The sequence below is a fragment of the Jaculus jaculus genome, chromosome 5, assembly GCF_020740685.1.
Source record: "Jaculus jaculus isolate mJacJac1 chromosome 5, mJacJac1.mat.Y.cur, whole genome shotgun sequence".
Taxonomy (NCBI): Eukaryota; Metazoa; Chordata; class Mammalia; order Rodentia; family Dipodidae; genus Jaculus; species Jaculus jaculus.
The window spans coordinates 9,872,089-9,893,775 of record NC_059106.1 but is presented as its reverse complement, the minus strand read 5'-3'; the positions used below and the strand labels follow the sequence as shown (position 1 = coordinate 9,893,775).

Here is a 21,687-nt window from a genome sequence, read left to right as displayed (position 1 = left end):
AGGACAGACATCACAGGGTGTGGGGCAGCTGGCCCTCGGAAGGGCAGGTTTCCTTACTTATTAGTGACTGTGTAACTGTGCCAGAATGCATGAAGATGTGGATCTCAAGTCATTGTTTTTCAGCTGCGGCAATAATTGGACAGGAGAATTTGGCTAAAGAAAAGCAAAGAAGGGCTGGAGAGATGCCTTAGCGGTTAAAGCATTTGCCTGTGAAGCCAAAGGACCCAGGTTCAACTCCCCAGGACCCATGTAAGCCAGATACACAAGGTACACATGCATCTGGAGTTCATTTGCAGTGGCTACAGGCCCTGGTGCGCCCATTCTCTGTCTCTCTTCTCTCTTTCTCTCTCTCCTTGCAAATAAATAAATAAAAATTATTAATAAAAAAAAGGAAAGCAAAGAACAGAGCCCTGGGAGGATGCGTGCTTGCCACACAGGTATGAGGGCCCGAGATCAGATCTCCAGAGCCCATGTCACAGTGCCAGGCATGACTACACGTGCCTGTGATCCCAGCTCTGGGGAGGCAGAGACAAGAAGATTCCCAGGTGCTTGCAGCCAAGCTTATCTAGCTGAATTGGTGAGTTCTGGATTCAGGGAGAGACTCTACCTCAAAAGCTAAGTAGCCAGGTGTGGTGGTGCACACCCTTCATCCCAGCACTCGGGGAGGCTAAGGTAGGAGGATCGCTGTGAGTTCGAGGCCAGCCTGAGACTACATAGTAAATTCCAGGTCAGCCTGGGCTAGAGTGGAACCCTACCTCGAAAAATAAACAAACAAACAGAAAACTAAGGTGTACGAGTTGAGGAGACAGTCCAGCAGGTCGAAGCACTTGCTGCAATCATGAGGTTTAGAAAAGGCTTGAGATCACTTGAGTTCAAGTGACCCCAGACTCATGTAAACAGCTGGACATGGCCACACATATTCCTGTAACCCCAATCTTAGGAGAAGCAGAGACTGGAGAACTGCTGGGGCTGAGGGGAAATGAAAAAGCTCTGCGTTCAGAGAGAGACTCTGTCAGAAGGAAACACACCGATGAATGCTAGAGGAAGGACGCCCAAGGTCTCTGGTCTCCATACGCACATGCGTGTGCACCTGCACTTGCTCACGCACACACTAACACATACACACCACACACATACCACATGCACGAGGCATCTAATAAGGTGGAGAGTGATTGAGGATGACTTCGGAGGTTATGGGGCCACAGGAAGCTGGCCCCATGGGAAGCATTCCTGCACCTGCCCCAGCCCAAGCTGCAGCATCAGAAGGAAGAGAAGGAACCTCTTCCTCCTTCCTTCTGCATGGGGACCCGCCCAAGCACGTGCACACACGTGTGATACCTGCACCAAGTCAGTGGAGACAGAAAACAGCAAACACAGTGCAGTCTTGCCTCCAGGGACAGTCGTCTGTCACAGCGAGCGGATATTCTAGGCAGCAGACTGACCCCTAGGACCGAGACGCAGTCACTCAAGATGTCCTATCAAGTCACCAGGAGCTGTGTGACTGGCAGGCAGGGCACGGGGAGGAGAGTAGCTTTTTTGTCTTGAAAGATGAGTGATAGCTTGTGACACCAGTGTGACCCATGCAAGACCACAGAATTCAGCAACATTCCACATGCCACAGTGACTGCCAGCACTTAGCTATGTGGGCAGTGGGGGGGCTAGTGATGGCCAGCTAGATGCCAGGCACTGGGTCACGGGCGCCTTGAGCGTCTCCTGAAAAGCATGTGGTCCATCCTGAAAGCTCAGAAGCCACTGAGCGGGCACAAAGTGCCCCTCCCCAACGGCTCTGTAGAAAGTGGAAAAGAAGGAACAAGAGTGACAAAAGGGACACACGTGACACAGGAGCAGACAGGGGTGAGAACAAGAAACAGTCCCAGAGATGAAAAGAAAGGGGTAGAAAGTCAAGTTGGGGAAGCTCCAGTTTGAGGCTAGAAGGGGAACTGAGGCACACCTCTGTGTCAGATGAAGCGAGACTAGAAGCGAGGCGGTAGGAATCACCTCCATACAACAGTAGCGTGCACTCATCACCCATGTGCAGCATGTGTGTTTGTGTATGCACACACGTGTGGTGTCTCATGTGCACATGCAGATGTGCACATCCCATGTGCACACAGTCAGAGACAAGACAAGGATGTCAATTGCTCTCCCACTTTATTTCCTTGAGGCATAGTCTCTCACTGAACCTGGAGCTTGTGCCATTTTTCAGCTAGATTGGCTGACCAGGGAGCCCCAGAGGTCCTCCTGTCTCTGCCCCCCTTAGCACTGGGGTCGCGGGCAGGCACAGCTATGTTCAGCTTTTTACATAGGTGCTGGGGACCAAACTCGGGTTCTCGCTTAGGCAGTGAGCGCTCTTACCCACTCTCCGGCCACACGCTCCATCACATGCTATCCCTTCAGCAGAAAATAATTGGCCTCGCTATTAAATCAGGCTCCAGAGAGGCATCAAGATAAGTGTGATGTGCTGTGTCATGTACACTTAATAGGAACAGGCCACACAGCCCTATGATTGTCAGAGGGAAGCAAGGAGCAATCGCTGGGGCTGTGTTCACGCCTACGTAGAAGTCGGCCTAAATTCTGAATAGGCTCCTAGTGTCATAAAGCATGTGTGTGTCCTCTCTCAGGCCTTACACAGAGGAGAGGGGACACAGGTGGACAAGAGCAGTAGATCTATGCCAGCGCTGAGACCCATGCCAGGAAACCTGACAGAGCTCATGTGGGGGTGGAGCCTGCATAGCAACAGGCTTCCAAGTTCCCCAGGGACAGTCTGCAGCCGGGACTGAGGGACACTATGTCCAATATGGCCTCTTCTCTATGCAGTGGGTCTCCATATCCACAAGTCTTGCATCTATAGGGTCAAACAACTGACGATCACAACTATTCAAAGTGGCTGTGCTGCATGCCTCAGACAGACCTCCTTGCCACTGGTCCCTAAGCAATGATTACGGAAGCACTTAGAGAGCACTGCCATGCCAGCAGGGGTTAAAAGTCACCTGGAGGTGGTTTAAAGCATATTGGGAGTTGTGTAGGTAAGATGCAAACACCACAGCATTTATATAAGGGTTCTGGGGTTTGGGGAGGGTTGGTTTTGTATGTTTGTGGTTTGTTTGTTTGTTTGTTTGTTTGTTTGTTTTTGGTTTTTCAAGGTAGTGTCTAACTCTATCCCAGGCTGACCTGGACCTGGATCTCACTCTGTAGTCACAAGCTGACCTTGAACTCAAGGCAATCCTCTTACCTCTGCCTCCCAAGTGCTGGGATTAAAAGTGTGCACCACCATGCCCAACTAATAGGAAGGTTTTGAGTACTGTGAGTTTGGGTATCCAAAGGGACCAGAAGCCAACCATCCCCAGCCCTCCTCCCCCCTCCCTCTCTCTCTCTCTCTCCCTCCCTCCCTCCCTCCCCCCGTCTCTCTCTGTCTCTCCTGGGAACCAGAGGGACAGCTACAACACACACCCTCCCAGATCCTTATGGATAGCTACTATACCAACACCAGGAGGACCTTAGGTGGCATGAACAAGTCACTCAGGAGCTGCAGGTTTCCCCCTGCAGTCATCAAGGCCCACGTGCTCGCTCACAGGCTGAGCCCAAGGCCAGGAGGAGCTGCTGGGGGGAGAGGAGAGCCCCGCCCCTTACAAGTCCCGCTGGCGGAGGGCGCAGCTACCCTGGGCTGGTTGCTTCTCCTCCTCACCTTCCTCCTCACCTTCCTCGGGAAGCAGGGCCCCACAGCCTCCCTCAGATCCGCCTTCCCAGGGGCTCTCTGCAGCCTCAAGGGTTCGCCTCAGTTGTCAGTTTAACAGGATTTAGAATCATCATGGGAACAAGTCTCAGGGCACGTCTATGAGGGAGTTCTAGATTAGGTGATTTGAGGTGGGGAGACCACCCCGAATGTGGGCAGCAGCCTTCCACAGCTGGGCACCCGGCTGATCACAAAATTCACCTCCGTCCGCGTCCTGACCGTGGACACAGTGAGACCTGCCACCGTGCACTCCTGATACCTTCACGTCCCCATCTGAGCCGAAATAAACCCTTCCTTGCCCAAATTGCTTTTGTGGGGTGTTTTGTTGAAGCAGTGAAAACTTTAACGAATACCCTAGCCAAGCCCCTCCCAGCTCTCAGGAAGCGGGGCCCACCGCACTCACCGCCGCGTGGCTCCCTGCACGGCGGTCTGGATGCGGGCGGCCAGGCAGCGCAGGAAGCGGCCGAGAGCGGGCTGTCGCGAAGGCAGAGCCCAGGGCACGCGGCCCTTCTCCTGCTCCAGGTGCTCCAGTCTCTGTCTCAACAGCTCCGCTGGAAACCCAAACAGACGGGAGACAGAAGAGCCGTGAAATTCGGTGGGTCACCTCCCATCTCCTTGCTGGACTGATCCCAGCTCCTCCCGAGTCCCACCTCCTGCTTGTGTGGCAAATATATGACCCTCCGAGCCACCTCCCCAGCTCACAGCTCATTCTTTTTAATTGTCTTATAACAATTAAACTTTTGTAACCAGCAGAGGAGACATCAGGGATGGGGAAACAATGTCAAGCTTCAGGACCTGAGGATCCACCTCACCCACATCCGGGAGATTTTAGCCACCTGGCTCCTCCTCCATGCATAGCCCCTCGCCTTTTCTAGCTCCTGTCACCTGCAGGTGTGTTCCAGTCTGATGTAAAGGAAGCTTGGAGACCTTCTGTTCTGCTTACTCATAAGCCACTTCATCTCCCTTCCCCTGACCGAGGGAGGACAGAGCAAAGCTGAAGTCACCGTCATTGCTTGACCATGTCACAGGCACTCTCCAGCCAGACCTGTGGCTCTAGAGCCTCAGCTGGTCCTCAGTCCCCATGTCCACACCCTGGTCACCCGCTCAGTGGTGTTACTATGCTCAGCCTCCTCCATTTTCGCTTCTGCTACCTCTAGCCCAGCCAGGGCACCCTCACTTCCTCAGAGGCTGTCTGCCTTCGCCAAGTTCTCCTTCATCCCACGTTGTTTCCCACGGCCCACACTGCAGCCTCCACGCCACATGTGCACAAGCTGGGAAAGGGATGAATGTGCCAAAGGTGGCATCCTGCTGAGTGCCTTCATGTTGTTACACAAAGTGACTTTAGGGCTGGAGAGATGGCTTAGGCGTTAACGCACTTGCCTGTGAAACCTAAGGACCCATGTGCGACTTTCGAGATCCCACGTTAGCCAGACACAGGGTGAGGCAAGCACAAGGTCGCATATGCCCACTAGATGGCACAAGCGTCTGGAGTTCAATTGCAGTGGCTGAGGCCCTGGCGTGCCAATTCTTTCCCTCTCTCTCTCTCATAAAAAGATGACTTTAGCCAACCATGGTACCACAAGCTTGTAATCCCAGCACTTGGGAGGCTGAGCAGGAGAACTGCTTAATGATCTGGAAGTGTGGGAAGCCTGAGGACCATGTCAAGAGAACATGAGTCACCTAAAGAAGTCCCCACGGGCCAAATCTTGATCACTTGAGAATAAAATTAAATAGTAATGATTGAACCAAACAGTTTCCCATCATGCATGGCTCTAATAGAAAGCCACCTGGTGGCAGGAAGGCGGCAAGGAGGCTGGATGATGAGCAATGACTGAGGAAATCTTGGGTTATCGCCCTACAACAGACACCAGCTTCCAAAGGGTAATGGTAGCTTTGGGGTTGAGAAGCCTGACACTGCAGCGTGTCCAGGTGATGAAGGTGGACAGCCACAATGGAAGGCCAGGGCTGTCCCGTGTGACTCCACACATGAGATGCCAAGATCCCACAGCACCACCTCCAGAAGGCTCCTGGCAGAAGCAAGAGGAAGCCTGGGATGGACCCAGGTTTCGGATCATCCAACGGACTGCGAAGTCTTCACTCCTCCAAACACCCAAGGACACAGACGGTGGGGAGAAGAGATCATTGACAAAACGCTCCAGTGGAGGCGAGGAGCGCCCAGGCAGCCGCACACTGCTGTTCCTGAGCCACGGCGGGATGGAGTGCCTCTGGGGTCCCGGATGAAATGAAACACACGGGAACAACATATCAGAATTAACTTCATGACTCGGGGGCTGCAGGTGGCCTTGTGGCATGGCTGTGTCTGGGGACACACATCCTCATCCTCATGACGCTCGGGCATCGTGGCTACAGCAGGCCATCAAGTGGTTACAGAGATTCGCGAAACCATGAGCGTCTAGCTGGGGACACAGAATGAGGGGCAACTGTGAGCTTTTCACCACACCCGGACACCCCTGTGAGTGTGTCCGTGTAGATCATTTTAACTAACAGTAGCCCAGCACCACAGGTGCCTCATGGGGGACCCTCACTCTACGCCCCTCACCTGCAGGGGTCCTGCTGTGCCTTTGAGAAGCCCATCCCTACTGTTCTCGTCATTTGGCCCCATGGTCAAGGACACAGAGCTTTCTTCCACCAGGCTCTCTTCATCTGAAACCCATGAGGCCTTTCTGTGGAAACCGGGCATGAGATTCCAGTGTGTGGCTCAAGGCCAGCATTTGAGGCATGTGTAGCATACAACACGTGCCAAATAATACAGCTTTAAAAAAAAATCTGACAGAACAGCAATATTAGACATACTGTTTGTAATTTATAAATACAGCTGAACAGTAAAACCAAACAAATTCAAAATTAACCCAGGAAAATGTTAGCAAGCCATAAGCAAAACCATGCACTGATGAATACATTCTATTTGAGAATTTATATTCAGTTAACAGACATTGCATGCCTACCCTATGCTACCACCATCTCCTTCTCTTTTGGAACAAGTAGATATGCTTTCTTATGCTGCCACATCATATTAATTATCTTCCTTATTGATAAAACACATGACAACAGCAACGTTAGGAGGGAGTCTTATTTTGGCTCATGGTTTAAGGGACACAGTTCATCATGGTGGGGAGTGAGGCAGCCAGTCACCCTGTGTCATAGTCAGGAAGCAGAGAGAGAGGAATTCTCAGGCTCCACCCACTTCATCTTTTTCTTTCAGTCTAGGACCCCAGCCCATGGGATGGTGTTTCCCCACATTCCGGAGAGGTCTTCCCTCCTCAGTGAGGCCTCTCAGAAAGAACTCTCAAAGATACACCCAAGAGGTGTATTTTCTAGGTGATTCCACATCCAGTCAAGTTGACACTCACTAGGGTTTCATGAAGGCTGACTGCCACTCCTTAGCTGTTACAGTTCCCTTCTTGTTGCTGGGACAAAGCACCTGACCAAAAGCAACTGACGGGAGAAAAAAGATTTTATTTTGGCTTACAGCCTCAAGGGGAAGCGTCACGACGGCAGGGAGAGACAGGAGGGCAGAAGCTGAACGTCACTTCTGCCACAGCGGGTGGAAACAGCGCAGGGGAGAGAGCCAGCCAGCACTGGCAAGCGAGGAGCTGATACGCCCCGAGATCCACCCTTGCACCCACCTCTCCCAGCAAGCTCCACCTCCCAAACTGTCGCCACCTGGGGAGCAAAGATTCAGAGCACTGAAGTTCATGGGGACACCTGATTAAAAACCACCGCATTAGAGTATCAGTGATAAGTGCTCATTACTAGAGCCACAATATGCAAACACAAGGAAAGAAATGAAGAAACAATCAGTAAGTAAATAAGCATTTATGAAGCGGATGAAAACCTCACACATAAAGACATCTTACACAATAGATTCAATTCCTGTTCCTCATTTGCCTGGGATATATGACGGGATATAAAGTGTAACCCATATTCCCAGAGACCGGAGACAATTCTACATTCTAGGGGAGGGAGTGCCTCTCAGGCTACAAAGTCAACATCCTCTTTGTGAGTCATTTTTCTTTGGTTTTTTTATATAATGGCCAAGAAATGCAATGGAGAGCTACATACTGCACTCTCATTACCATACATATCGTGCCTAGATGGCAAGTGTGCAAAGAGTTAGACTGTAATAAGATGTATTTCCGACCATCTCAAGCACAATGGAGCCTGCCTTTGACATTTCAGAATATTGCAATTTGTTGGGTTCATTTTCATAAAGATCAGCTGCCACCAGGCACCGTGGATGTCAGGCATATTAATCATTTTTAAGCATCTAACACATGCCCAGATGCTGTCTGTCCATTACTTCTGAGCTCCGTGACAACTTGCAGGCTAGGATTACAAATGGAGAAAGTGAAATTCGGAACTTTGAGTGATATGCACAAGGTGTCAAAGCAAGTGTGTAGCAAAGGTGGCCTTGAACCTTGGTCCTTTCATGTGCAGCCCCTTGACTTTTCCATTCCATTCCCCAGAGCATCCCTGCTCCTATGCTCTCATCATGCGGGGGTGCTGTCTGCCTGCCCAGGTACCAGACTCCCTAGTGAGGGTGAGGTCCCTGGGGCAGGGGCGGAATCATAGCCACCTCTGCCTTGTACACAGTAGGCACGCAGAAATGAATGTGTGTTTCTGTTTGGACGGGGCTCCTTGTTTAGACAATAAAACCAATGGTAGGACTGGAGATGGCTCATTGGGTAAAGTGCTTGCCACAAAAGCATGAGGAGACCTGAGTTCAGAGCCCCACTGGCATGTAAAAGCCAGGCATGATGGCCCATGCCTGTGACCCCTGCATCAGAGGCAGAGATAGGATATCCCCAGGCTTCACTGACTAGCTCGTCTAGCTGGATCAGGGAGCTCGAGGTTCAATGAGAGAACCTGTCTCAAAGAAGTAGGGAAGAGGAGCAGGAGTGCGGCTTCAGTGGTAAGCCTGGCAACCAGCGCTGCAGTGAGGGGGACAAACACTGAGGACGTGCAAAACACACCAAAGCAGAAATCCAAAGCAGCTGGGAGCAAAACACTGAAGTCGACTTAAAACACACCCACCAAGGCTCGGGGAATTCTGCTGAACAGGGGGTGGAAAGATTGTAAGAGCCACAGAGCAGAAGGGAATGTCTGAAAGCATGACCCTCCACAATGACTGACGGCTGCTCTCACATCTCATAACCCACAATCCCACGGTGAATACCAGCAATCCCCCTGAAGAGGGCCCTCGGCGGCATGGGGGCAAGGGGGAGGGAAATGATGGTTCCAACACGTGATGTGTCCAGACAAAGCCTCTACTTTAAAAAAAAAAAAAAGACAGAAGTAGAAACGTGACGTCTGCTGCTGTCTGGCTAAATGTATACACTATGCTCACCAAACTGCCCAGTAAGCACTTCTCTTAATGTTCATACCCATATATTAATGCTCTTCTCACTTTTGGTTAGAGAACCTTATCTTTTCAGATGGCTATGAACTTGGAATGACTCAGAAAGCACCATGGTGCTTAGAAGAAGTGACAGAGGAGTGCTCAGCACTGCAACATCTCTATCACACCTTCCAAGGCTCGGGGCCCATTGCAGAAAAGGTGGTGGAAAGAATGTAAGAGCCAACGGAAGGGTAGGACTCCTTACAAAGTGCTCCCCCCAGACATAAAATGGCCTGGATATCCATGACCTCACAGTGTCTGACATTACCTACACAAGACCCTCATAATAAGAGGTAAAGATCATGACATCAAAATAAAAGAGAGACTGATTGGGGGGGGGGCATAATGGAGAGTGGAGTTTCAAAGAGGAAAGAGTGGGAAGGGAGGGAATTACCATGGGATATTATTTACAATGACGGAAGTTGTCAATAAAAAAATTAAAATTAAAATTTAGAAGAGAAACTAGTTGGAAAGAAGGGATTCAGTGAGTGGGAGTTTGGGAGGGGAGTGGCAGGAGGGCTTATGATCGTAGTGTGTTGTCTATATTTATGGAAAATGTCAACAAAAAGTTAAAAAATTTAAAAAATGATGATGCATAAGAAAAAAAAAAGGAAACTCAGTTAGTCACACAGCTCTGAGGGATTAGAAATAAAGCCAAGATCTGCCTGGTTCCAAGCTCAGTGTTCTACTGAATTTAAACAGGGAAGATAGACGGTGTCTCTCTGAACATGTCACACCTTGAACTACGTGCCTGAATGCTGTATGTGAGTGCCCAGGATCCCTGCAACGTACTTGCCACTTTCTCATGGGGAGCTAAGTAGTCCAAACAAACAAACCAAACGTCATCAAAGTGGGGGGAAAAAAAAAAAAAACCAACTCTTGAATCCAATTCTAGGAGAATGGTGAGGTCTACTGTGGTATGTCCACTTCTGGAAATGAAGGAGGAGCATGGTGGTCCTGGCCTCCTGGTTAAAGTGATAGACTAGAAATCAATCAAAGAGTACCTAGCAATGGGGAAAGATTTTAATATTATGAAATAAAAACAGGATGCAAGATTATATGTATATATTATTTGTACTCTATGATTACAATTATGTTTAAAAAAAAAAACCTGAGGAACTGAAAACGAGGCAGGCGGTGTGATTATGAGTGATTTTATCTCCATTTCTCTCCTTACAAAATCAGCTGCAAACCCCTAAGCTGCTTATTATTGCAGGAAGCTATTAGCTTGTCGGCTGCTTCTGCTCCTCTTTGATTTCTGCATAAAAGCAGAGATTTGGTTTCCTCACATTCTTAGTGCTAAGCCGCTTAGGGTAAGCCTGGTTCCCGAGGGTCACAGGTCCCCACACACCACAGCAAAGAGCAAGGAGGCTTTCTGGAAAAGTCTCAAAGCTGGCAGCGTGAAGAAGACTGAGGAATCGTTCTGACGTGGTACGAAGTTGGGAGGTCGCCTCTGGGGATGCCGAGGACACCAGGCGCTCATTTAGCGGGGACACTTGCCCACTCAGCACGTAGCCTGTTGCGGGGTTCTTGATACATGTCCATTGATTTGCTCTGACATATTTCAACAAAATGTGTGCCTGAAGACATCTATCCATCCCCAGTAAAAATTTACCACACAAAATGATTACATGGTGAGTGGGCAAAATATCAAAGTAAAGAAATCTCCAGATGCTTCCCCCAGGGCCTGGGTACACCTCACGGCTAGCGAGCCTTGGTGTGCATGGCATCGACACACCTTGCAAACAGTACCTACGTGATGTGTCAGAACATACACAGCTACATCAGCAAACACAAATCCCTCCGACTGTACGCTTTGCGGCTTGACTGTGAGCCACTCCAAAGCACCCCTTGCCTCCACACTCAAATGGAAGACATGTCTTTCACCAAATATCAATTACCAAGGACACCAGGGAAGGAAGTGACTGCATTTGGGCTAAGCTTCTTAAAGCCCTCAGATTTTCAGAGCTACTGATTCAAAACCATCGCTGAAGTGTGCTTATGCAGAATAGTGACTAGCCTACGTGGCCTGGGGTCAGGGGTCAGAACAGGGGTGGAGGAGTCGCCACAGACAAGCATCAAACGGAAGGATAGGTTTGTCCACTGCTTGCCCGGTGCTGAGGGCCTACCAGCATCACTGCCACTCCTGCCCACCTCCACCACCACCGCCATCAGCGGCACTGCTGTGGTCACTCCACCAGCCTCGCCATTACCACTGCCCTCACCATCACCATCACCACCATCGCCATTTCCATTACCAACACCTTCATCACTACCACCAGCACCAGCACCCCCTCCCTCACCACCTCCACCACCACTGCACCAAAGCCACCACCATCCCCACCATCCCTGTTGATTTCCAGGAGAGAATCCTGCAGCTTTCTAAGTATTCAGTAAGAGATATGAGTTGGAAGTCCTTGCCAGCAAGAAATGTCCATTCTCTAATTCAGAGAATCCAAATGAGCCACGCGTGGTCGTTCATGCCTTTAATCCAAGCACTCAGAGGATTGCCGTGAGTTCAAGGCCACCCTGAGACGACATCATGAATTCCAGCTCAGCCTGGGCTAGAATGAGACCCCATCTCAAAAAACCAAGTACTAAGCCGGGCATGGTGGCGCATGCCTTTAATCCCAGCACTCGGGAGGCAGAGGTAGGAGGATCGCTGTGAGTTCAAGGCCACCCTGAGATGACAGAGTTAATTCCAGGTCAGCCTGGACCAGAGTGAGACCCTACCTCAAAAAAAGAAAAAAAAAAAAGTACAGCGTGGTGACCCAAACCTTTAATCCCAGCATGGGGGTGGGGAGGCAGAGGTAGGAGGATCACCGGAAGTTTGAGGCCACCCTGAGACTACATAGTGAATTCAAGGTCAGCCTGGACTAGAGTGAGACCCTAACCTCGAAAAAAATAAAACAGAATCCAAATGAAAGAGCAAGAGACAAAACACGACTCGGCAGGTGATTAAGTAAGTCAAAAAAAAACACACAAACTAAAATGCCAGTGAAAGCATCTCCACCCAGAAGACACAAGAGAGTTTTTGACTATGTATTTTTGCTTCTCAACAGTCGAAATACTAGATACAGGGCTGTGGAAAAACCAACGTGATGTATAGAAAGCCTGAAGCTCACAGATGCTGCCTGGGTAGCTGGTCATCATTACCAGTCAAGGCTGGTCGTGCCTTCAGATCCATCTCTAAAGAAGGTGTCCTGCACCTCAAAGCCGGTGTGTCCCGCAGACCCGGTGTGACTGTGGTGGCAAGAGCAGACACCATGGCTCAGCTAGCAAGCGGCTCATTCACATGCTGGGGTTGGGAATCCAAAGCCGGCTCTAAAGAAACTGCCTCCGTGAGCCCCTTGCTAGCTGCATGGTCTGCACGTTTAGAACCTTGCTTTGCCTTGGTCTCCCGCCCAGGTGAACACCAAGAGCTCCAGCCTGGGTGGGGCGCACACCATCAGCGAGAATCACAGTCATTGCCATGGCGTAGGGAAGGAGGCATGGCATTTACCTTAAAGACCCTTTCTTATGTTGCTCTTTTTTTTTTAATATTTCATTTTATTTATTTGAGAGAGAGAATGGGCAAGCCAGGTGTTTTGTCACTGCAAACAAACAACAGACACATAAGCCACCTTGTGCATCTGGCTTGATGTGGGTCCTGGGGAATTGAACCCTGGTCAGCAAGCTTTGCAAGAAAGTAGCCTTAACTGCTGAGTCACCCCCAAGCCCCTGCTCCGCAGACTGGAAGGGGCAGATGAGACCTCAGAAGGAACAGCATCCAGAGACCCCAGCGCAGGCTCCAGAGCTAACTTCCTGTTCAGAGTCACACAGAGAAATGCCACAGGACAAGCCTACACAGAGCTGGATCCTCTCTCATCCACTTAAGAATCTGTCCACTCATGAACTCAGGGCAGCTGCAGTTACACCTGCCCGAGACTGGGCGGGTCAGCGTTCCTCACGGATGGGGAAGGAGCTCACAGGCTCCTCCCTTCTGTTGGCAGTAAGTGGATGAGGAGGGCTTGGGGACATTTTCTTTAGTAGTGTAGCCACTGGAAAGTGGCCTGTGCCCCTATACACACCCCTCACCCATGCTCCTAGAACCAACCCTCATTAAACTCATTGGGTCACAGAGAAATAAATAAATAGGGGGTGGAGGGCGGATTAATGGTTAAGGCACATGCCTGTGAAGCCTAAGGACCCAAGTTTGATTCCCCAGTACCCACATGAGACAGATGCACAAGGTGGCACATGCATCTGAAGTTTGTTTGCATACCCATTCTCTCTCTGTCTCTCTCTTTCTCTCTCCCTCATAAATAAATATTTTTTTAAAAAATTAAAAAGAAATAAATAAATAAAACTACCTGAAGGCAGAAGGGAATTAGTTGGAAAGAGGAAGGGGATGAGGGTAAGTAAATGGGGACAAGAGAGGGTAGGGTAATGCAGGGAGTGAATAATAACAAAGTAAAATAAAAATAAATAAATAAGAGAAAAGAAGAAAAGAAATATGTGTTCTATGAGCTGACATGGAAGTTCACATCTGTAGTCCCAGCACTCAGGACACTGAGGCAGGAGGATTTACTACATGTCTTAAGCCAGCCTGAGCTACACAGTGAGGCCCTGTCTCAAAAACAAACAACAAAGGTATGAGTTCCCAGAGAGATGCTGTTTAAAACGTAACGGCAGATCCGCCTACATGAAATAATGTGTGAGCCACAGTCTCCATCGTAATTGAGTTCTGACGTCTGTTCAGTCATTGCCACAATGTACCAGTCCCTTGGCCAGGGCCTACCTCACTCGGGAACTTAAGAGATCCAGTGGCCCATCATGCAATGGGCCTTCTTTGGGCAGTAGCAAGTGCATGCTTAGCAAACAGAATCTGCGTGCTGGATAAAAGATGCAGGGCACACAAGTTCTCCCACAGAATGTGAGACTGCCACACTGTCACACTTGGTCACCACTTGGGGACATTGTGCAACCTTTCAGATTCGAGGGCTAGCTGGAAGAAGCGGGGCACCGGTGGGCAGGCCTTGAGGTCATAGCCTAACCCCACCTCCGCTTCCTGTTCCCCAACATGTGAGGGGTGAGAAGTCCCAGCAACACCCTTCCGTTGCTGTGCAGCCACTGACCACGCTGCTTTCTGTGCCACAGCCCTTCAAACTGCGAGCCCAAACAAATCCTTCTCTGAAGTGCCTTGTTTGGTACCTGGCCATGATGACGCGAAAAGTTACTACCATAAGCTCCAACAAACTTCTCGCTCCATGATGTAGACAGTCCTGCACAGAGCCCTAGGAAACTGGTTCTATACCTGACCACTTATCAAGTATAATCTATTAAGATGAAATTAATTAAGAAATTCTTAACAGCAGAGTGATTAGATCTCACCCTCAATGTACCAACAAAACCAGAAGGATGTCTGTCAAGCAGTGACTCTGGGCCACTTCCACGTGCATAGTGACCATAGACCGACGCCGTAGAGAATCCATGCGGCTGGCCGAGCACATGGATGGTGCAACCGTTGAAAGCACTTGTAGCCTCCATGTCCAGCTTAATAAGAACCTCTTATTAAGAGGTTATTATAAGAGACCTTCCGGAACCCATGTCAAAAGCTGGACGTGGCCATGCATATCCGCAAAACTCGCGCATGGTGCATGGTGGAGGGGGTGGCAGAGACCAGAGACTCAGTGGTGCTCACTGATGGACAGCAGCTCTGGAGTCAGGGAGAGACCCCGTATGCAGAGAATGGATAGGAGAAGGACATCTCCTCTGGCCTCTGCACACACATGCATGGGGCAGGCACATCTGCACACAAGGGTGCACACATCACACACACCATGCATACTACACATGAAAAAAAGTTCAAAGTTCAAATGGCCACTCTTCTAGTTCCTGTTTCATGGGTTCCTTTACCTTACTGCATGCACAGGATACAGTTGGGGAGCTATCTTGTGCATCAATGCTCCTCTTGGACAGCAGAAATCCTCCTGGCCCTGAGGTTATTTTTACAGACCATGTCACTGGAAGACTTCAAATGCCTCTTCATTATCTCCCTCAGTGAGTCCCAGTTGCACTCAGTTTTCACTATTAAACTGGACATGGTGTCCAATTAGTTCCTATGAATAGACTTTTCATGAGTCATTTGCTCTGCTGGTGTTTTCATATAAAATTAGCCAGACACATCTGCTCATCGGTGCTCTGAAACCACAGGCTCATTCACCCTTTAACGGTGGTCACCACAACCTGTAATCTCTTCAGGCATCATCGTTTTCTGGAGAGCAGATTTCTGCATACTCATCTCGTGGAATTCAAGATATCTGGGTTCATTGTTTGAGCAGCCATAGTCATTATGGCGAAAAATACAATGTCAGTCACTGTGATGTGTTTATCCCCATCTGGAATAGCAAGTGGGATGCAGCAGCATTTTACACAGCACCAGATCACCTAAATTGGTCTGCAGCAAACACCACAGCACCATGAACAGCTTAAATTCTTTGCACAGTACAAAGGGATTAAGGTATATAACAGCATGCAACCCCGACAAAACAAACTTAGAGGATTAAATGATTTTCACTAGCCTGAGCCCTTCCAATTAGGATGAACTCCAACCAAATTAAATGAGGCGCGCTAGAATATTCGTTCCTTGCAGCCATGTAGAATGAAGCCGTCTTCTTCTGGCTGAAGCACATCCAAGCAGATGAAAAGATGACCTTCCGCCTGACGCGGTGACACACGCCTTCAATCCCGCAGAGTTAGGAGAAGCAGTGCGTTTGAGGCCAGCCTGGAACCACAGACTGAGTTCCAGGTTACTCTATGTTAGAGTGAGACCCTAACTTGGGAGAAAAAAAAAAAGGACGACCTTCAATGCCAAGGTGATGCAGACAGAAATCACAGAGATGCCACCAACAGAAGGGAGGCCTGAGAGAGGGCCACACATCCCTCATGCTGCGACCCCGCAGGTGTGGCCCTCCACGCAGCCAGCAGGAGCCGAGGACGCTGACGGGCCCCAGCGGACTCGCTGAGCAGCACCTCCCACTCCTCTGCTGCCCCAGTACTCAGAGAAACCAAACCGCCTGCAGGGGCTGAGGCGGGGACTGTGGGTAAAGTGCTTGCTTGCCACAGAAGCAGGAGGACCTAGGTTTGGATCCCCAGAGCCCACATAAATGCCTGTGATCGCAGCTCTCCGGAGCATGAGACAGTGGGTTCCTGGAGCAGGCTGAACCCGTGAGCCCTGGGTTCACTGCAAGATTGTCTCCATACGTAAGATGGAGCCTCGGGAGGTGGATTGGTGTTTAAAAGCATTTGCTCTGTAAGCATGGGGGCCTGAGTTCAATGCCCCAGCACCCACATAAAAAGCCAGGTGTGGCCATGCACGCCTGTAACCCCAGCACCAAGGATCACTGGGACTCACCTAACAGGCAATCGAGACAAAACCAATAATAGTAACAATAACAATACAAGCACCAGGTTCAGAGAGCTTCGCTGCCTCAATGAAATAAGGCAGAAGAGCAACAGACAGGGACGCCCAGCGCCCTGCTCAGGCCTCCACACGTGTGCACAGGGGCACACACATGCACACACTGCGCACACAGATACATGTATAAACAAATGAACAAGGCGCAGAGTGACAAAGGAAGGCATCAGACACTGGCCTTTGGCCTCCACATGCATGTGCACGCATCCAGACACACACATGTATGATACACGCCCCACATAATGAGCAAACACAAGGAAACTGCCTGCATGGGACGTCTTCCCAGGGGGAAAAAAAAGCCGTAAGAGAAGGCAGCTACCAGAGACTCCCACAGGCCCTTTGCAGAGTCTGTGGAATACCCCCAAGTGGCTCCATATGGCAAGAAGTCAGAGTCTGCAGCTATTAGGCCCTCAGGGCCCAAGTGTCACTCCAAGCACAGAGCTGCAAGACTACTGAGCTGTGACAAGGACAGGCGGCAGCCAAGGCTCTGGTCGAGCGTGGGCATCTCACTACTGACCAAGGGGGCCTACCTGCCAGCAGAGGCTGCCCAGAACCAGCCTGGGGACCCTCAGGATGGACAGTGACTCTCCATCCCAGGACCTGCTGCACTGCAGTGAGAGGCACTGGGAGTTGACAGGATACGGAAGGAGCGCCACACTCTCTCAAAAAATAGACATTGGCCCTGCAGACTTTCCAGCTAGAATTGTTACAGATAAACATCATAGATTACATAGATCATTGTCCCAGAGATTAACATCCAGGAATGTGTAAACTCATCTAGTAGTGATTCAAAGAGGATCATGTGTTTCCTCAATCTTTGTGTAGAATTTTCTAGTGCAATAAGAAAATCAAAAATTATAAGCGAGGCTTGGTGGTGCGCGCCTTTAATCCCAGCACTCGGGAGGCAGTGGTAGGAGGATCGCCGTGAGTTCAAGGCCACCCTGAGACTCCATAGTGAATTCCAGGTCAGCCTGAGCCAGAGTGAGACCCTACCTCGAAAAAAAAAAATAATCAAAGTGTTTGTTTTTTGGGTTTTTTTATAGGTATCAAGAGACCCAGATATGGACCGGAGAGATGGCTCAGCAGTTAAGTCCTTCCTGTGCAAGCACTGAGGGGTCTGAGACCGCTAATGTCCACACCCCATGTCAACAGCTCTGCACGGCCACACATTCCTGTAACCCTGGTCCCGCGGGGGAGCAGAACCCCGCAAGCGCTGGAATTCGCAAATTAGTAAGAGGAGACGCCGGTTCAAAATCAAACGAGGTGGAAGAGCAGCGGAGCCATTCACCCGACATTCTACTCCCGCCTCCCACGGCAGGCAAGTGAGCCCCACGGCAGGCAAGTGTATGGGGCACTGCCAGGGCACGTGCACGTGCAAACACCCCACCACACACACAACATCACACCACACACACAATAAAATAGAATTTGTGTTTATTTATTTGCAATGAAAGAGAGAGAGAAAGTGCATGGGCACGCCGCACACAGGGCCCCTAGCCGCTGTAAGTGGGCTCCAGGTGCCTGTGCTACTCCCTATGCCTGGCTTCACGAGGGCACTGGGGAACTGAACCCAGGCTGTCAGGCCTTGCAAGCAAGCAACTTTCACCACCTACCAATCTCCCAGCCCCTTCAATAAAGAAAAACTTTAAGAAAGATGTTAGTCCCAGATCATCTGGCCAGCTTTATAACCGTAGCATCGTTTTACCTTTCTAAGTTTACTCACTACACATTTGAGAATAACGGCAGACTGTCTTATGCTAACAGATTTTTGAGAAATGGTGGCAAGATAATGCTTATGAAATGTGCAAGAATTGATATGAAAGATACTATTGACATTCCCAGCTTCTCTTTTTTTTTAATTTTTTATTGTTTTTAATTTTTATTAACATTTTCCATGATTATAAAAAAATATCCCATGGTAATTCTCTCCCTCCCCCCCGACACTTTCCCCTTTGAAATTCCATTCTCCATCATATTACCTCCCATCTCAACCATTGTACTTACATATATACAATATCAACCTATTAAGTACCCTCCTCCTTTCCTTTCTCTTCCCTTTATATCTCCTTTTTAACTTACTGGCCTCTGCTACTAAGTATTTTCCTTCTCATGCAGAAGCCCAATCATCTGTAGCTAGGATCCACATATGAGGGAGAACATATGGCGCTTGGCTTTCTGGGCCTGGGTTACCTCACTTAGTATAATCCTTTCCAGATCTATCCATCCCAGCTTCTCTTGTGTGTGCCTATTGTGTGGCATGAATGTGTGTACATGTCGGGGGGGGGTGAGTGCACACGTGAGGCTGCGTGTGGAGGCCAGAGGTCAACATTAAGTGTTGTACACTGAACTCCTCTCTGCCTTATTTTTCCATCGGGGTGTCTCACTGAACCTGGAGCTCACTGATTCGGCAGGCTAGCAGCCAATCAGCCCCAAGGATCCTCCTGTTTCTGCTCCCGCAGCCCTGGGATTATAAGCATCTGCTGTCACATCCAGAATTGACAGCTTTGTTGGAAGGATCCATGCTTATGTCTTCATGCTTGTGGGATAAGCACTTTACCCACTGAGCCATTTCCTCAGCCCAGGTCCAGCTTCGTGACTCAGATTTAAATCCACTCAGATGTTATTATAGATTGAATGTGAAATGCCCACCACAGGCTCATGTATGAAGCAGTCAGACCCCATCAGGTGGCACTGTCTTCGAGGACGTAGGAAGGTGCCTATGTGTGTGCCCCTTGTGCACACGAGTGGAGGCCCGAGCAGGGCGCTGGGTGTCCCCGTCTCTTGCTCTGTTGCCAGAGGAAGAAGATCACGGGGACAGGACACTGGGAGGTTTATTGCTCAAGGCCCTTGATCTGCTCCCACCACCATAATGTTCCACCCAAGCGTATGGGAGCACACAACCTTGCTGAACCCTCTGGGACCATGAACCAAAATAAATCCTTCTTCCTGTAAGTTGTTTCTATGGGGATTGTGCTCATAGGAACAAAGAGTAACCAACAAGCAGCTGGGGGGATGGCTCGATGAGAAACAGGCTTGCCACTCAAACACCCGTGAAAGCCAAATGTGGTGGCATGTGCTTGTGACCCAGGACTGAGGAGGAGGGGACAGGAAAATTCCTGAGGCCCATTAGCAAATGAGGCTAGCCGAACCAGTGAGCTCCCAGCTCAGTGCAAGACACCGTCTCAAAAAATATATAAGGTAGAGTGGCTGGAGGGATGGCTTAGTAGTTAAGGCGCTTGCCTGCAAAGCCATAGGACCCAGGTTCCATTCCCCAGGACCCACGTAAGCCAGATGCACAAGGTGGCACATGCATCTGGAATTCAATTGTGGTGGCTAGGGGCCCTGGTGCATCTATTCTCTCTATCTGTCTATTTCTAACTCTCTTGAATAAATAAATTTCATATATATATACATATATGAAATATATATGACTTCTGGCTTCCACATACATGTGCACACACTTGCACATTTACTTACACACATGCACACCACACACACATATGCACAAAAAAGTTTTCAGTTAACACAATAGCATCTCTGGCATTTGGCATGCAATCAGTGTGGCCAACACCCAGGGACCATCACACAGGGAGGAGCTGAAGGTCAGCCTTGCACAGTGCCCACATCTTACTGTACAAAGTACGATAACTTCTGTCCCTCCTCGGCTCCCTCTGCCCTCACTCGCACACGTGGGCAGCACAGGCTTCCTTTGGCAACTGGCCTCTGAGCTTCCTGGAGATTCTAAAGCCCTTAAGGGGACAATAAGGCATGTGGATAACTGAACTCCATCAAACACAGAGGCAAAAATGTCAGTAGCAGAAAATAGGTGACCATGACAGGTATGGTGTATGAAATTACAAGGAAAGGCACAGGTGGCCAGGAAGCAGAGACAGAACATGCTATGAGATGGGGCGTGATGGGGAATTCAGACTTTTCCACAGGTAGTCGTTTGCTATGTCCATCTGTCTTGTTATCTTACAGACAGTCACAGACAAGTGACAGCAGGCTTGAGTTCCAGGAACAGGGTTACAGTGTTTGTTACCATGGAATTTCAAGTGCATTACCCGCTCAGCTCCACTCCCACTTTGATTCTGTCAAAATGAACGCTCTGTCTTCCACAACAGTCCCTCAGTTGCACACCAGAGTCTTGGAGGGAAGGGTACAGTTATTAGTCTTACTCGTTGTGGTAGTTCGAATCAGATGTCCCCCATACGCTCATGGGTTTTGTGTGTTTGGTCCCCAGATGGCAGCAACATGGAGGCCGAGCCTCTCCGTAAGAGGTGTGCTGCTGGGAGCGGCCTCAGGGGTGTCATGGCCCTGCTTCTTCCTTGTCAGAGCTCAGCTCACGCTTGCTGTCGACTACTGCGGCAAGACGTGAGGCCCGGCCTCTGCTCTGCCATGCTTTCCCTGTCACCCTGAATCTTCCCCTCGAGACTGTGAGCAGGAATAAACCCTTTCCTCCCATCAGCTGCTTCCGGGCCGGTGCCTTGACCCAGTACCGTAAAGGCGGCCATAGCACCCATATCTATCAGAGGCTGAGAGGGAGTGCATGCGGGGTTTCCAGAAAGACCATGCAAGGCCACCTACCTCTGCTCTCTTTGAATTTCTACAGCCACCACTGGAATCAGGACTGCGCAGCAGAGCCACGCACAAGACCGCAGGCGGCCGGCAGAACAATGCACCTGGGTGCCCTGTGGAACCACGCCATGCCGTCAACAGCAGGGACCGTCCTGCTGCTCTGCAGGACACTGTCTTTGCAATTCCACTGCCAGAGACGCCGCTTCCCCATGCCCTAGGAACCTGCAGGGGGGCGTCCCTGCGACCAGCACTCACCTGAACCCAGGGCGACGCGGCTCGTGTCCAGTGTGTGGGAGCCATGCTAAGGAACACAGCCTGTTGCCCCCCCTTCTTACTGGGGGTGTCTGGGCAGCCCTCCTTCCACCCCGCTTCTCTGGGGCCCTGAGCTCACCACACAAGACACCAACAGTGAGTGCCTTGCGGCCCATCGTGGCTTTGGCTGTAAAGTGTTCCCGCTCTGCCAGGAATGGCTGATCAAGCGGGAGGGGCAGCAGCATT

The 21,687-nt window shown here is 50.0% G+C and overlaps 1 protein-coding gene across 1 annotated transcript in view; it reads right to left on the bottom strand.

The window, feature by feature from the left end:
- Window positions 1-21,687, bottom strand: part of Disc1 (DISC1 scaffold protein) — a 298,193-nt gene that overhangs the window by 260,283 nt on the left and 16,223 nt on the right. The window contains exon 4 of the mRNA XM_045148675.1: window positions 4,137-4,284. Within this exon, the coding sequence (XP_045004610.1) occupies window positions 4,137-4,284 (148 nt within the window). The remainder of the gene's footprint in view (window positions 1-4,136; window positions 4,285-21,687) is intronic.